This window comes from Cuculus canorus, chromosome 1 (genome assembly GCF_017976375.1).
Source record: "Cuculus canorus isolate bCucCan1 chromosome 1, bCucCan1.pri, whole genome shotgun sequence".
NCBI classification, from domain to species: Eukaryota; Metazoa; Chordata; class Aves; order Cuculiformes; family Cuculidae; genus Cuculus; species Cuculus canorus.
The window spans coordinates 135,570,222-135,585,521 of NC_071401.1; the positions used below are offsets into that span (position 1 = coordinate 135,570,222).

The 15,300-nt window shown below is 40.5% G+C and overlaps 1 protein-coding gene across 1 annotated transcript in view; it reads left to right on the forward strand.

Annotated features, from left to right (window-relative positions):
- The window catches only part of ITPR2 (inositol 1,4,5-trisphosphate receptor type 2), a 265,394-nt gene that overhangs the window by 207,330 nt on the left and 42,764 nt on the right, over nucleotides 1-15,300 (forward strand). Inside the window, exons 46-48 of the mRNA XM_054072496.1 lie at nucleotides 7,180-7,287; nucleotides 9,745-9,937; nucleotides 14,054-14,179. Of these exons, the coding sequence (XP_053928471.1) occupies nucleotides 7,180-7,287; nucleotides 9,745-9,937; nucleotides 14,054-14,179 (427 nt within the window). The remainder of the gene's footprint in view (nucleotides 1-7,179; nucleotides 7,288-9,744; nucleotides 9,938-14,053; nucleotides 14,180-15,300) is intronic.

Sequence of the window (15,300 nt, forward strand, 5' to 3'; positions counted from 1 at the left end):
GGATAGAACCTAGGGGAAATGGATATAAACTGGAGAGGGGCAGATTTAGACTAGACATTACAAAGAATTTCTTCACTATGAGAGTGGTGAGACACTAGAACAGGTTGCCCAGGGAGGTTGTGGATGCCCCATCCCTGGAGGTGTTCAAGGCCAGGCTGGATGGGGCCTTGGGCAGCCTGCTTTAGTGGGATGTCCCTGCCTGTGGCAGGGGGTTTGGATCTAGATAATCTTTAAGGTCCCTTCCAACTTAACTATTCTATGATTCTATGATCATGTCTGACACTTCCTTCTTCTCCTTATTTCTTTCTATCTGTACTTTCCAAAATTTTGCCTACAGTAACTGTAGGAGGCATTCTACAAGTGCAGTTTTGTCATCCTGTTGGAACAGTCTAGCTTGCATACTCTGTCCACATCTTATGTTCGGTATGGTCAGTGTACACCAAAACCTAAATGTGACCAACATGTGCATTGGGCCAGTTTGGCTCATGTAGGCATAGCTGCCCATGATGGCTTACATGTAGCCTGCAGAGATGTTTTACACCCACCCAACTCAAATTAATTTTGTTTTGTTGCAACACCTTTTATCTGACCTGAACTTTCACCAGATATACATCTGGTGTATTTCATTTTTTTGCAAGTAAACTTTGCCTGTGAAAGAAATTACAAAAGCAAATGGAAATAAAGCTCATTGGAATATTAGGAATTCATTCTGTCTTCTTCTGGCTTTCATCAGGGATAAAAGAACAACAAAACCACAGCAAAAATAGTGATAAATTTACTATGGGGGCTGCTAACATAACAGTGATAAGAGATCACTTAGCTGTGGTGTTTTCTCTTATATGATAATGGCAGGGTATTTTATTTCTCCCTTCCCTGTGATGTAGATCACTATTATACACAATTTGTAGTGCACACCACATGGAGGCTGGGGAGAAAAAGGTTACATGAGGCCATGGAAGACCCAGCAATGGAATCCAAAGCGTCTGGACCACCCAGTGCCCTGTTCATGTACCACAAGCCATCAGGGGAAGATTAATTCTAAACCTTTCTGGTTGCGCTGTACAGTATAATCATCTAAATGAAATCAATGAATACTCGATTTGAGAGTCTCCCATTGCTCCATCCCCGCTGTTCTTAATGTTTGTTAACAGATTGCTTTGTGGTAGAGTACAAAGGTGCTGCTCTATAAAACTGTAATGACTTCTGGAAAGGAAGTTACCCTGTGTATTGCGGAAAGCACCATTCAGTTTTGATTGGAACATGGGGAGTTGAGAAGTTGTTAGTACTGTTAGTACAGCCAGTTGGAATAAGAATTTCTGCTCAGTCATGGTTAAGATTACATTTTCTTTTGCTGTGCTTTCTCTCTCCCTTTGTTTACTTATGGTATAAGGGTGTTCTCATTTGCCCTGAGCAGGGAGCTAGTGTGTGGTAAGGTCCTGGCACACCGAGGAAGAGGATCTTATTTTCTGTCTCCTGTCCTCTTCTGTCTCTCACCCATCCTGTTTCCTACTGCCTTTCTCTTTGCTGTTGTTTCTCAGTCCTCGGGGTTTTTCTTATCAGTCCCCAGGCAGCTTTTTTATCCTTTCTTGCTCTCTAAGCAGAAAATGAAGCATTTGGTGGGATGACTGAGGTTTCCCCTTGTGAGGGTGTTTGGTGGTGCCAGATCTCACACTGCCTGGCTCCACGAGCCAAGGGACTGAAGGTTGAAAAAGAGGAAAAGATTGCAACTCTAAATGAGCCCCAGCTGCATGAGTGAAACTAATCTGAATAGCTGCAATTATTCTGCTGTTCCTGCAAGTTGTATTTTGTCTTTTTTCTGCCTGGTGAAAGACCACTGGCCTTTGGGCTGGCACCCACACTGCAGTATGTCTGGTTACTGACAGGGTAGAAATGAAGATAATTTACAGCAGATCTATCAGGTGTCACTCATTGGACATCAGGTGGGTACAAACAGCTCTTGCCTCACTTTTCCCAAGGTCTGTAGTTCATGAACTTCCACGGCTGTGCAATGGCCTCTCTCTGCCCTCGTATGCTAGATGAGGCTGACTGGCACACGAGAGGGCTGGCTGGTGAGCTGCAGCTGGGGCATGGTCTAAGGGAGAGAGGCACTGTGCACTGTGCAGTGCTATCACTTGCAAGCGCACCACACATCCAGTTAACTCTAAAACGACCCCTAATCCTCAGCACGCTCTCAACTGCTGCCTAACCCAGTGCCCTTCCCCTGCCAGGTATTCATGTGTGCCAGATATATTCCTGGTCATGTAACTGTCTTTCTGTGCCTTACAACTGTGAGAAGAAACTTGAGAGAACTGGTGACAGGGATAATTTTTTTAAAAATAATTTTGTATCTATTTTTTAATGCCAATAATATTAATAGTAGTATTGTAAATATAAAGTGTTTCAAGGTGCAGAAACTACTTGTTTATTATGTTGCCTTTCTTATCCAGGGCTTATAGTAATTCTCGATTAGCCCTTTCTAGAAAATCAGTTTAACAGTTTCAGTGCTCTGTCACTCTTCTGTGAAAACCTTGGTTGCTTACAGGACACTAAGATTGACCTATTTGGATCCCTTTATACTGTTCCAGTCATAAAAGGTCAGCTTTACCCCCTAGGTTTGGTAGTCTCAAAATACTAGAGGGTGAAACAGATCTTGCAGAATTTGGGAGTCTTCTGCCTGCTGTTTCTAGCTACTATTTATCAGACTCCTGTCCTTTTGGGGGCCTGAAGCAAAACCTGGTGAAACTGGCAGGAGTTTTGACAACTGTCTCGGCTGTCTACTGGGTTAGACCTCATGCCTGCCATGAGGACTGGGCTGTGGAGAAGACTCTTGGAGTATTCCAAGTCAATGAGTTACTGACAGGTTGATGACCTCAATGTTCACAGCTTTAAAACAATTTTTCATTGTGAACATTTAAATAACTGCAGTTTTGTTCAAGGAAATCTTGACTTTAAAACAAAAAGCCCGCAGGAAACCCCTGTGTTGTTAATTGCAAAAGATGGGTCTGCTGTGGTTTTCCAGACTGGTATCATATACGGAATTCCAAGTGGCCAGAAGACCTGATTTTATAAGCATGTGTGAGGAGTTCAGCTTGAGTGTTACTTGCAATTCTGTCATTTATCTCTATTGCTTCTTTATTAATGTCTTCAATGTTCTTGGTCTGTCCTCAATCTTTCACATTTTGTACTGATGTTGTATTACAGTATTTTCCAATTATTTGAAGTAACTGTCTTTCAAGATGAGCAACAATCCTTCCTTGGGAACTGACTGAAAGCTAAATGTTCTTTCTTCATATAGCTATTGCCTTACACATTCTTCTATTGTATGGTATTGCTTCCCTGTCTCTAAATGTTTTCATGAGTAGTAAAATACAGTGTTGACATTTAAAGTAGTGTGGTTAATTGGTGAGAGAATGACTGAAAGAGTTTTCTCTTCAGAGATGATTTTTTTTTCAGGCTCTCTGCAAATTGAGGCACTAGTTTTGTATTAATTACATTTAATGCACGTTTTTTGAGCTTTGCTTTGCATATATAGATATGGCTGTTCTTTTTATAAGAGTTGCTATTGTCCATTCCCATCCACGGTTTTGTCCTTCAGCTGCCTCAAAAAAATTTTGTAGCATTTTAGAAATAACACTTAACTGCAGGAGTTAAATATGAAAAAGTGTCAGTCAGAGCTTGCACGGCCTTTACAGTCCAGTCACAAGCTGTCACCTAGGGTGTACTATCAGCTTGGATAAGCTTCCCATGTTTTAGGTTCACAGTTTGTCACGACATTGTTATTTTCATTGTCATGTCTTTGATCTCAGAAAAAGCTCTGCACTGGTTGAGGAGTCTGTTGACACAGTCCCCTTTGCCCATGTGGGCCTTTGAGCTCATTACAGGGTGAAGGAAGGATCATGAAAGCAGAGCTTCAGAAAACATTGTAGTTGCCAAATAACATAGCATTTAGAAAGCTGTTCTCTGTCTTACTGTGGGCCTCTGCTTCATCTCTGAGCTTTCAAAGTTTGCTGTGCTCACCATTCTTTCATTGATGTAGCTGTGACAATACAAAACTATTAGCAGTACTTGGCATTGTGTCAATGGCGAGGAATCCATCGTGCATAGGAACTACAATACAAGCAGAAAATAGGTAGACCCTTCGCCCTGAGTTTACTGTCTGAAGGTGTGGACTACAAAAGGTAAGTGGATGGGGAAGCAAAAGGAAATGAAGTTATGAGTTCTTATTGCCTAGCACTACTGCTGACAGCTTTAGGTAGATTTTGCTTCTGAAATCTGCTGTGGTTCCTCCAGCTTTGTCAGCAATCTCTGGTTGTTTCCTATGTGTCTTTGCTGGCAGCTGAGGTGCCAGAAGATCCTGGCCTGTTATTCAGATCGTTTTGTCTAGCGCTTGTGTCAGGAAGCCCCAGCTGTGTGGTGCTGGACTCTGTACACACATCAGCACAGGACAGTCACTGCCTGAAAGCACTGTCTAATAAAGTATAATGGAAATCACTGAATGCACATGGTTTTGAAGTACATAGCAGCTGTTGGCATGAAACTATATGCATTGCATCAATGCTTTCTCAAACCACCACCTGTCTCTAAGGTAACTCACTCTGGTAGTCAGTCCTGTTAGACCGTGAGAAGACTGAGTTGGTTTTCCCTTCTAGTCCATGCGGTAATGGAGCTTCCATTACTGGTATTTATTGAGAGGTAGTTTTACAGTTATGGACAGTTAAAAACATTACCTTGACATTTTTTGTGGTTTACAAATCGTATTTCCAATTTTGTACAGAATTTCATTTTTTTCTGTGGTACTAATGGAAATTTCTGAATCTATACATGTCCCTTTCTCCAAACTGGCACATTTTTAATATGGGAAGATCTATCTATACATCCGTGACTTGTCATTTATTAGAAAACTCAAAATCTTAATGGTTGACATTGGAGAAAAAGGACCAAGATAAAGGCAACCTTCCTCTACATTACAGATGATAAAAACATGGAATATATTTGCTTCTGGTTATGCTAATTTGTTGGTCCAAGCAGGGTGTGATTGCATTCTTGTCTAGTCAGTTCTTTTCTTCATATCTTAAAGAAGAGATACAGCCGAAGTAAAGGGCATTTGGAGATGGACAAGGAAAATAATTGAGCCACAGTGTCTTGTGTTTGAGGAGGGATGGGAAAGATAGGGATTGTTTTAATTTAAAGAAGAGACAAATAACAGAGGACGTGACAGTAGTGTACAGAATGATGAATGATACAGAGATGGTGAATTGGCCACTCTTGCTTGCCCTTTCGTAAGTACAATAAAGCTGAAAGGCGAACATAGTAATACTGTTTAGAAGGAGTTTTTACACAGTTACTAACTTGTTTTCACAAGCTCATCTTGTTTCTCCATAAGGCAAGAGCATGTATTGAAGGGGATGCAAAAGACCTACAGAAGATGAATTCAGGATGTCCTGTAGAGATGATGTTGTAGGTGTACTGCAAAGACTACTGACTGGATCAAGTTATATGGCTTATGTGAAGGAGAACAACTAATTGGATAGTCTTAATGATCCTTTTTAGCCTTAAAAATATGTGAAAGTTGCATAAGGTATTAATATATGTAATGAGACTTTTGTATTTGCATTTGCTAGATAAAGAAGTAATTTCAAGGCAGAAATCTATTATTGATGGAAAGAATATTGCTCTGCAGCTGTTCCCCATGTGATCTTTTGCATGTCTTCCTGAATATCTGCTCATGACCCTTTTATAAAGGGCAGATGTTCAGCCACATTGGCTCAGGGCTCTGCTGTTAGGGCCAAGTTGAGTTCTTTCCCTGAGGAGGTTGTAGAAAATACATTTATTCTTCCTGAATGTTCTTTTCTGTTGTTCTCTTGCTTTTGGACATGCCATTTGTTATTCATCTTTAATTAATAAGTTTGTATCAAGATTCAGAAGAAAATTTATTTTGATCATTAGAGTCTAGGGAACTTCAGTAAATAGAAGAAACTGTATAAATATCTTCCCTCTCTTCTTAGATTAAAAGGGGATGGTGAGACATGAAAATGTTTTACAAAACAGTGTGATCACTTGCTGGTTAGATTATTCCAGTATCTATTTAGATCCGTTGTTATTTTCAGACCTGACAATCTTTTTGTAGATTTTCATTGTTTTGTAATTCCTTAACACACTGTGTTATTTCACGTAGTAAATCCTAACCCACCTGTGGTGATCATCACTTCAAAGCTTAGTTCCTGTGGTCAATTTGAGTGCTGTGCCTGTCTCATTTCTAATGTCTGTGTCTAGTCTGTTATGGTAACGTCTGCATAATGATTAAGACCTCGATCACATCTGCAAGATAGCCTTTCCTACCTCAGTTTCCCTGACCTTAAAATGGGTAAAGCACCTCAGAGTTTCTAGATGAAAACCATTCACTATGACATAGGGAAAACTGCGTTTTTAGTAGTGTTGCCTTAAAATTAGGTCTCATAATTAGGTCTTTGTTTCTTGCTGACGTTAGAGACAATCATGAGTACATTTGCTGACATTCTCAGCATTAAACTTTGTGCAGCTATTGAGCATTTAGAATGTTTATATTCAACAAGAACAGATGTATTTTATGAATTATGTAAAGTATATAATATGTAAAAGTTTGTAGGAGGAGATACATAGCTGTGTGTTTGTGTGTATGTACATATGTGCTGTATGTACAGTTAAGAAACTATTTGCCTGCCACTACTGTCCAGCTGCCTCTGAAATAGTTATGGACGTTATTTTGGCATACCTGAAATAGCAAGCTATAACATGGTGAAGAACAGTTTAGCCATTTGAAATTACAGAGAAAATTTAATTGTAAATGTAATTACCATGTCAGAGGTAAGCAAATGTTATGTCTAAACTTAAGTGAAAAGAAGCATTCAGTCCAATTTTTTGGTGTTTGTCAAAAGTTCTCCAAAACCCATCTAGGCTGCAGGCTAAGCTGCTTTTCATAAATCTCAACTGAAGACTTGCTGCTGACTTTTTAAGACTAAATTATTTCTATTGTTCTCAAGTAATTACATTTTTATTGTTATCTGTGCAAGGAACCCCACTGGGTTGAGCATGTAAGTATATGGGGATGGGGAAGAAGAAAGATTTGTATTAGTTAAGTGGACACGATAAAGCTGAAAACATAGCATCAGGATATAAATCAGATTTTTTTTCTTTTTCTAGTTGGCTCGTCACAATAAAACATTGCAACAGATGCTGAAGCCAGGGTCAGATCCAGATGAAGGAGATGAAGCCTTGAGGTATTATGCCAATCATACGGCACAGATAGAGGTAAGGAATTGCTTACTAGAAGATTGAATGTTAGACGAGTTTGCACCTTGTGCATGGTATATCACCTCTTTATAAGCTTCTGAACAACAAAGCTTATTCAAGTGGTGTAGGTTATTTATGAGAAGGAGAAGGTTGAATAATATGCTTATGGCTGTGGGAGAAAAAGGAATGCATCTATATTTAAAGTGGCTCCAAATAATCATTTTATAGGAGCTTTCTTGTGTGTTACCAAACGTGTTTTGTTAGGGAAATAATGACTGTGGATAGTAGCCGTGTCATGAAGTCAAGAATAATCTTGTATGGTACAGCACTCAAATAAATAATCATGAGTTTCAAAGCCAGTGATGCTAACTGATCAAATTAAAAGTTTGGCTGGAGCACAAAGGGGTTTTGAAGTGATGTAGACATTCGATACGGCTTTTGTTTAAAAGACCAAAGAGAGGCTTGGTTCATCAGTTCTGTTCTCTATTTTAAACTTTACCCCTGCCATGAATTGAATTTAGATCAAGTTTCGCAGAGGTACTTGGGTTCTTAACTCATTTATCAGATCCTGTGCTCTTATAGATTTCCTTGGATTATAGGCATCGAGATAGGAATTAGGCACTGTAGCTGTCTAGTCCATAGTGGAAGAGTAAGGAGGAGAATTTCTGTGGTGCAAAGGCAGCTACAGTGAGAGACTGCAGGAAGGAGAGACATCTGTCTCTCTCTTGGAATTGCTGTATCAAGTCCAAAATTTGCCCTGTATGTAAACTGCACAGTATGGTTGCACACAGTCCCAGCCTGAACCTCAGCCAATAGTTTTACATTCAGTGGCCTTGCCAGGCTCCATCAACATTGGATCTGAGCTTGCATGCTTAGGTAGGAGTCAGGTGCACCTCCTCAGGTATGCATTGGCCTGGCTGCCATCAAGACAGTCCATGGCTGGGTCCTTCTCAGTTTCCCACTGTCCTTTTTCCCTGATACTGGTCCTGGTATCCCACCATGGGATAGATGGAAGCTCCATGGCTGTGGTTATCTAGAGAGCAGCTCAGTGCTCCTTTTACAATATTTTAATACTTTAGGTGCCTCTGAGGTATCTCTTGGCTATTATCAGCCAAGGTTGTAAATACAGGCATTAAACAAGCACGGTGATCTGCTTTTATGTGGCAAATAGCTTCTTCCTGGTGTAGTTTGTGAAATCTCGTAAAACCTCATGGCTGCAAAACCTGTTCCTCGAGCTGATATGGAGGCCTCTATTCTCAGGGAGGCATTTTAAATGTCATTCTGCACAGCAGCACATGCCACCTACCTCTTCCTTTGAGTCCCCAATGGAACCAAAAATGTGCCGTTAGCTTCCTTTACTCGCCCTACCAGGTTAGCTCTAGTCGTATAGTCCCAGAGCACAACTTCTGAACTGAGACACAACTATTTACTTAGGACACTTCAAAACATCCTGTTCAAATTTCACGTAAAGCACACGCCCATAGGCAGACACGAGTATAAATACCCTTCACCTCTAACACAAATGTGCTTGAATGTGTTATTTTTAAAAATGGATTAAGACAGTTTTTTTTAGTATATTCACATAATAAATGTGAATCAGGAGAGAGCAAGGAAGGGGTTTTGAGTACAGGACTGTGACTGGAAAAATGCAACTCAGTGCAGCATTTCTGCTACATCAAATGGATGTTTGCTGGTCTTTCACTTAAAGTACTCCTAGACCTGTTTGGCATTTCAAATATAGCTCCCCTATGTCAAGTTATCTCATTTGTTTGATTTGAAGGTCAGATAGTGGGTTCTTTTTCATTGATGACTGTACAGAGGCATGGGTCTAAGAGTCTAGATGGGTTTTTTACCCGTTTCTCTATTCTCAGTAAAGCAGTGTCCATGATCAGAATGGGGAAGCAATTTTGATGACAGTGTAGTGAGATGGAATAAAGTCTCTCACTTGATGATTACTTGGTAGGCCCTGAAATACAAACAATGCAAATCCTTGATTTTTTGCCAAGTAAGCAAATACAGACTGACAAGATATGGTTGCTGTCTGAGTAAAAAGGTACTATTTTTGTATGTTCACCTTCACAACTTATCTCATCATAGAAACAGACTCAAGGTGAGAAAAGAATTTCATAATACTAGCAAAAGGCCCCTGAACTTCTGCAGTGTTTACCAGGAGAGACTAATTTCAATTTATTGTGAAATAGGAGCATACTGAATTAGAATTTTTTTTTCTATTTGGGGGAAGTTTGGACCTAGATTTTGCTTCAGACATGTATTTGCCGCCTTATTTTCAGGCAGGCTTTTAAGGATAGAAAAGCAGTCTTACTTTGATTTAGGACTGATTGGTTCAACTTAATTGTAATGTTCAAATAACTTATGTGTTAATTTATAAATAAAAGGGGAGCTATGAACTAGAAAAGACATGACAAAATGGTTGGAAAGTCACTAATCTGAAAAAAATGTGCATTTCATTTATAGATTGTTCGCCATGATAGAACAATGGAACAAATAGTCTTCCCTGTCCCCAATATTTGTGAATTCCTCACTCGAGAATCCAAAAGTCGCGTGTTCAATACAACAGAGAGAGATGAACAAGGGAGCAAAGTCAATGACTTTTTCCAACAGACAGAGGATCTGTACAACGAGATGAAATGGCAAAAGAAAATTAGGAGTAAGTATCGCAATTTCAAAAAAATAGCTTAATTCTGGTAAACCTCTGCTTTTAAGCCTTAAATTTTTTTTTAATTTTTCTCTGTTCACTCCAGTAGTGCAGAAGGCAAAACTGTTCAAGGCTCGAGAGTGTAGGTCAGCCGAGTGTAGGTCAGCCAGGACGCTTGCATGCCACCATAAAAGAGGCATAGTACAGAGCAGTTAGTAATGTAAGTAACATGTTCAAGATGATGTTTTGGACTCCAAAAGTTGAGCTGAGGGATGAGTGGATGAATTGAGTGTAGTTCCACTAAACTTAACAGACTTGCACCTAATTAAGCCAAGACCCCTAATATTTAACGAAAACATGTGTAGCTGCATATTTGAGGTTTGCAGATTCCTAAAAGACCATTAATAAACTTGTAAATGTCAATCACTTAAAAACATCTCTCATCAGAACCTCAGCTGCTTTAAATCTGCCTGACATTTCTCCTTTCCCAGTTCACACCAGCCTCACTTGACTAGGCTGCAGTATGTCTCAGTCTGTTAGTATCATAGTATCATAGAATAGTTAGGGTTGGAAGGGACCTTAAAGATCACCTAGTTCCAACACCCCTGCCTTGGGCAAGGACATGCCACTAGACCAGGCTGCCCAAGGCAGGTTGTGGATGCCCCATCCAACTTGGCCTTGAACACCTCCAGGGATGGGGCATCCACAACCTCCCTGGGCAACCTGTTCTACTCTCATAGTGAAGAAATTCTTCATAATATCTAGTCTAAATCTGCCCCTCTCCAGTTTATACCCATTCCCCCCTGGTTCTATCCCCACAAGCCTTTACAAATAGATTGTCTCCAGCTTTCCTGCGGCGCCTTCTGGTACTGGAAGGTCACTGTAAGATCTGCTCTGAGCCTTCTCTTCTCCAGGCTGAACAGGCCCAACTCTCTTAGCCTGTCCTTGTAGGGAAGGTGCTCCAGCCCTCTGATCATCTTTGTAGCCCTCCTCTGGACCCGTTCCAACAACTGCATGTCCTTCTTATGTTGAGGATTCCAGAACTGGACACAGTATTCCAGATGAGGTCTCACAAGAGAGGAATAGAGGGGCAGAATCACTTTCTTTGACCTACTGGCCACACTTCTTTTGATGCGGCCCAGAATACGGGTGGTCTTCTGGACTGCGAGCGCACATTGCCGGCTCGTGTCGAGCTTCTCATCAACCAGCACCCCCAAGTCCTTCTCTGCAGGGCTGCTTTCAAGCACGTCATCCCCCACTGTGTGTTGAAAACAGGGATTGCCCCGACCCAGGTTCTTACATTTAGCCTTGTTGAACCTCATGAGGTTCTCAGAGGCCCGCTTCTCCAGCCTGTCCAGGTCCCTCTGGATGACATCCCGTCCTTCCAGTGTGGCAACTACACCACTCAGCTTGGTGTCATCTGCAAACTTGCTGAGAGTGCACTCGCTGTCAGTATCATTGATAAAGGCATTAAATAGCACCAGTCCCAGTATGGATACCTGAGGAACACCACTTATCACAGATCTCCATCTGGACTTTGAGGCATCGACGACTGCTCTGTGAATACGACCATCCAACCAGTTTCTTATCCACCTTACCATCCACCCATCAAATCCATATCTCTCCAATTTAGAGAGAAGGGTGTTGTGGGGGACTGTGTCAAAGGCTTTACAGAAGTCTAGATAGATCACATCTGTCGGTTTACCCATGTCTACTGCTGCAGTTACCCCATCACAGAAAGCTACCAAGTTGGTCATCCAGGACTTGCCCCTGGTGAAGCCATGCCAGCTGCCATTAATCACCTCCCTGCCCTCCACGTACTTTAGCATAGCTTCTAGGAGGATCTGTTTCATGGTCTTCCATGATCTTCCCAGCCCGTACTGGTCTGTGTCTCATGGTAGTGGGAGAGGCACAGGTACCTTAAGCTGCTTGCAGATCTTTCAGACTTGGTCAAGATCATGGGGGAGAGATCAAAGCAGATACCTGAAGAGGACATGCAGTGAAGCCGGGCCAGGTATCTTGAGTTTCTTGTTTAGTTCACTGGTGAGTGCTACAGCTGCTTGCCAGAAATGGGGCTACTGCCACTGCTGATGTCCCGGGGACAGGAAGCTCCTACCAGCTCAGCCAATGTGAACTCTGCGCTTTGCTTTTGGAGCAGAGAATCAAGACTGCAAAGTAATTAAGCATCTACAGTATCCTTGAGGAATAAGGAAGAAATTTATATATTATATATGTATGTATATGTAAAAATACACAAGAGCAATCACTTTGTTCAGTGTTAAAATGTAGGATGCACACAGCAGCTGCTTGCAGCATCATTATGCAGTTGATTAGGAAGGAAGGGAAGAATAGGATCTATAGTCACAGCAGCAGGGAGTATGGATAGTCAAAGCAATGTGGTTTAAAGTAGCATCCTTAACCTGATGGAAACATGAATGTTGGTTGCAGGTTTTATAAATGTCAATTACCAGGCTATAATTTTCGGAGGCAGTAGCAAGTCTTTAGCATGAACCCTGTCAGCCCAGGCTCTTCTCCCTTGGTGGCACTGTAAGAACTCATCTGTACTGACAAACTGACCAGAATAAACGTTGAAAAAATAAACAAGTCCAGAATAAGTCTCTATCTGCATGATAAGTCTATTTGTGAGTAAAAGTCACTGTACTGTAGAAAAATTTCTCCAGTAACAAAACTGTATCCATGGGTTTTGTTTAAGAAATAAAAAGAGCAAATAAAAGAGCCCAACCCTACACTTACATAGACCAGACCTGCCTAATGCTATAAGCAAAGAAAATTGGTTTATTTTTATTCAGAACAGGAATTCCTCAATTTCTTTCATCAGTAGAATGGCTCAAAATCTTCATGTGTTTCCTTATTTGAAAAGATGATACAGATTGAGGCTGAGTTCATTCTTTAGCCTAGTGTCTGTTAGCATGCAGTCTCTGTTACTTAAATCAACAGATGTCATTTGCAGTAGCTCCAAATGCTTAAATCTTAGCAGTTGATAGCATAAGATTTTCACAATGAAATCTGAATATTTACCTAATCACAATTAAAATCTGTTTAGACTGAATTTTGAGAGAGTTGTATGCAGTTGAAGGAGTCTGGTGTTTAAAAAATGCTAGCTGGGTCCAGGCAAGTCAGGAATATGCTCTGCATACTTGCAGGAATTTCTTGGCTCTTGAAAATCTAATTATTAGGAATGCATCATGTTTTAATAGATAAACCTCTCTGGCTAGAGATGTTTTCACACTATTGCACATGGAATCTTGTTTTAAATGTTCATTTTAACATATTATAGTGCAGTCATGTACATGAAGTGCTTACCTCGGTCTTAGTATCCTCTGATCTTATTCCTGGTCTTCTTGCTGAATCGTTATGTGACTGAACACAAAATCTTAACCCTGTTTTGCCCTATTTCCCTTTTTAGTCTTTTCTAACTAGGTTATAGGTTATGTGGGATATAGACTGTCTCTGTGTATTTGTACAGCACTTCACATGTGAAGATCCTGGCTCCATTTGAGCCCTTTTAAGCAAGAGTACTCTTGGACATCTGAGGATCATGCAGGAAATAGTCAACTTTCATAGATCCGAATATCAGTCAGAGCAAATTTTACATGCTCCTCAGAGCAGATCAAGATGTATTTAGTTTGTCAAAGGTGGGGAAAATAACACAGTTCTGAAACCTTGCCTATTCCATCGTTCTTTAAATAATGTTATCAGTGTACTTGGTCCAAATGGGTCATCTGAATGATCCTTTCTAGGTCTTCTGGTTGACTGGCATGCAGAGGACTAAGATCTATTTGTTTACTTGCTTTTGTGTGTCCATGCACAGGGGCTACAGTTTGAAAGGCAGGTGAAAAAACTTTTTTGCAAGAGATCCAATCCTAAAATCCTAACAAAGGCAAAACTCAAATATAATAAACTGTATTGAGATCTTTGGATTAAAAGCTCTGCTTGAAACTATGTTTTTTTGCAAACCTATGTTTAACATTTGTCTGTTCAGTTAATTTTAAAGATCTGTGTATTTTCTTCATTAATCTGTATTTTTTTTAATTCACTTGAGGCTATTACTGATTGAGTTCCTACCTGCTTTCATTTAATTGATTGCTGCTCTTCTCCCCTTTCTAGATAATCCACCCTTGTTTTGGTTCTCCAGACACATTTCTCTCTGGGGGAGCATTTCCTTCAACCTTGCTGTATTCATCAATTTAGCAGTTGCTCTGTTTTACCCCTTTGGAGATGATGGAGATGAAGGCAAGTGGAGTTTGGTTTTATTTTTCCTTTTAACTTTAGATGCTTTCAATTTTAAGGTAACAGTTACATAAAACTGCCCCTTCAGGTATGCTGGTATCTGCAGAAGCCATTTAGTATCTTCTAAGTAGGTACTGATGTTGTCTGAAAGGTGGTAGTTGATCTTGTGTGTGTCACATGGCCCATGACATGTGCAGTAAAATGGACAGAACGTAGCTGCTAAGCTGAAGATTATCTAGATGATCTAGGCTAATTCTTTTTCTTCTCTTTTCATATTGCCATAGTGTGGTATACTACTGCACACGTTCGGTTACAGCTTGTGAGCTGAAGAAGGATTCCTGGCAGCAGAAGGACAGATGTTCCTTATAACTGACCAAATTGAGTGACTTGCAGTCTTAAAAACATATAGAATAGAACAAATTGAAACTATCTCGTTGGCTTTTGACTGTTTTGTTTATTGGAATAAAAGGACATAACTGTTGCAAGAGATAAATGCACTATATAAAAATATGGTTAAAATCTATGATTCTGTCTCTGCTTCATCACATGTCACAGGAAATACAGCAAATAATAAATTTCATTAAATAAATGCAGCAGACTAGCGGGAGGCCTCTTTGAATCCAAAACAAGTTTAGTGGGGATAAAAGAGACTAAATAGTTCAGAATACTGGTAATGGGAGTAGAGCCATTAACCTCTGGGTGTTTGATTTGTGTCCAGTCCAGTCAGTAATGTGACTGAAAGTCACCCCTGTCTCTGATGGCATGTGAACTGGGCTGGTGGAAGCAGTCCAACTTCTAGTAGATACATGTGCTTTTCACAAACACCAGAGCTGGCACAAGCGAACATTCCTGTTGGCTGGCTAAACAGAAAGGCAGCAGATTAAAATATATTGGCATGGAGACCACGTTGCCCTTTCACCTTACATATGGTCTCTGCAGGTCATGGCACAGGCATCTCTGCAGCCGTGTGTAGCAAAGTTTGCAGGGCTATGCTATGTTAGAGGAAAGCATTTGTACTTAGTGCTTTCCTTTTCATAAAGCGAAGGGTGCGCACACGAGGGCTCATGTAGGATGAGAGGAGAAGTAAAGAGTTAAAAATAAACCTTTTAAGCTACTAAATTTTA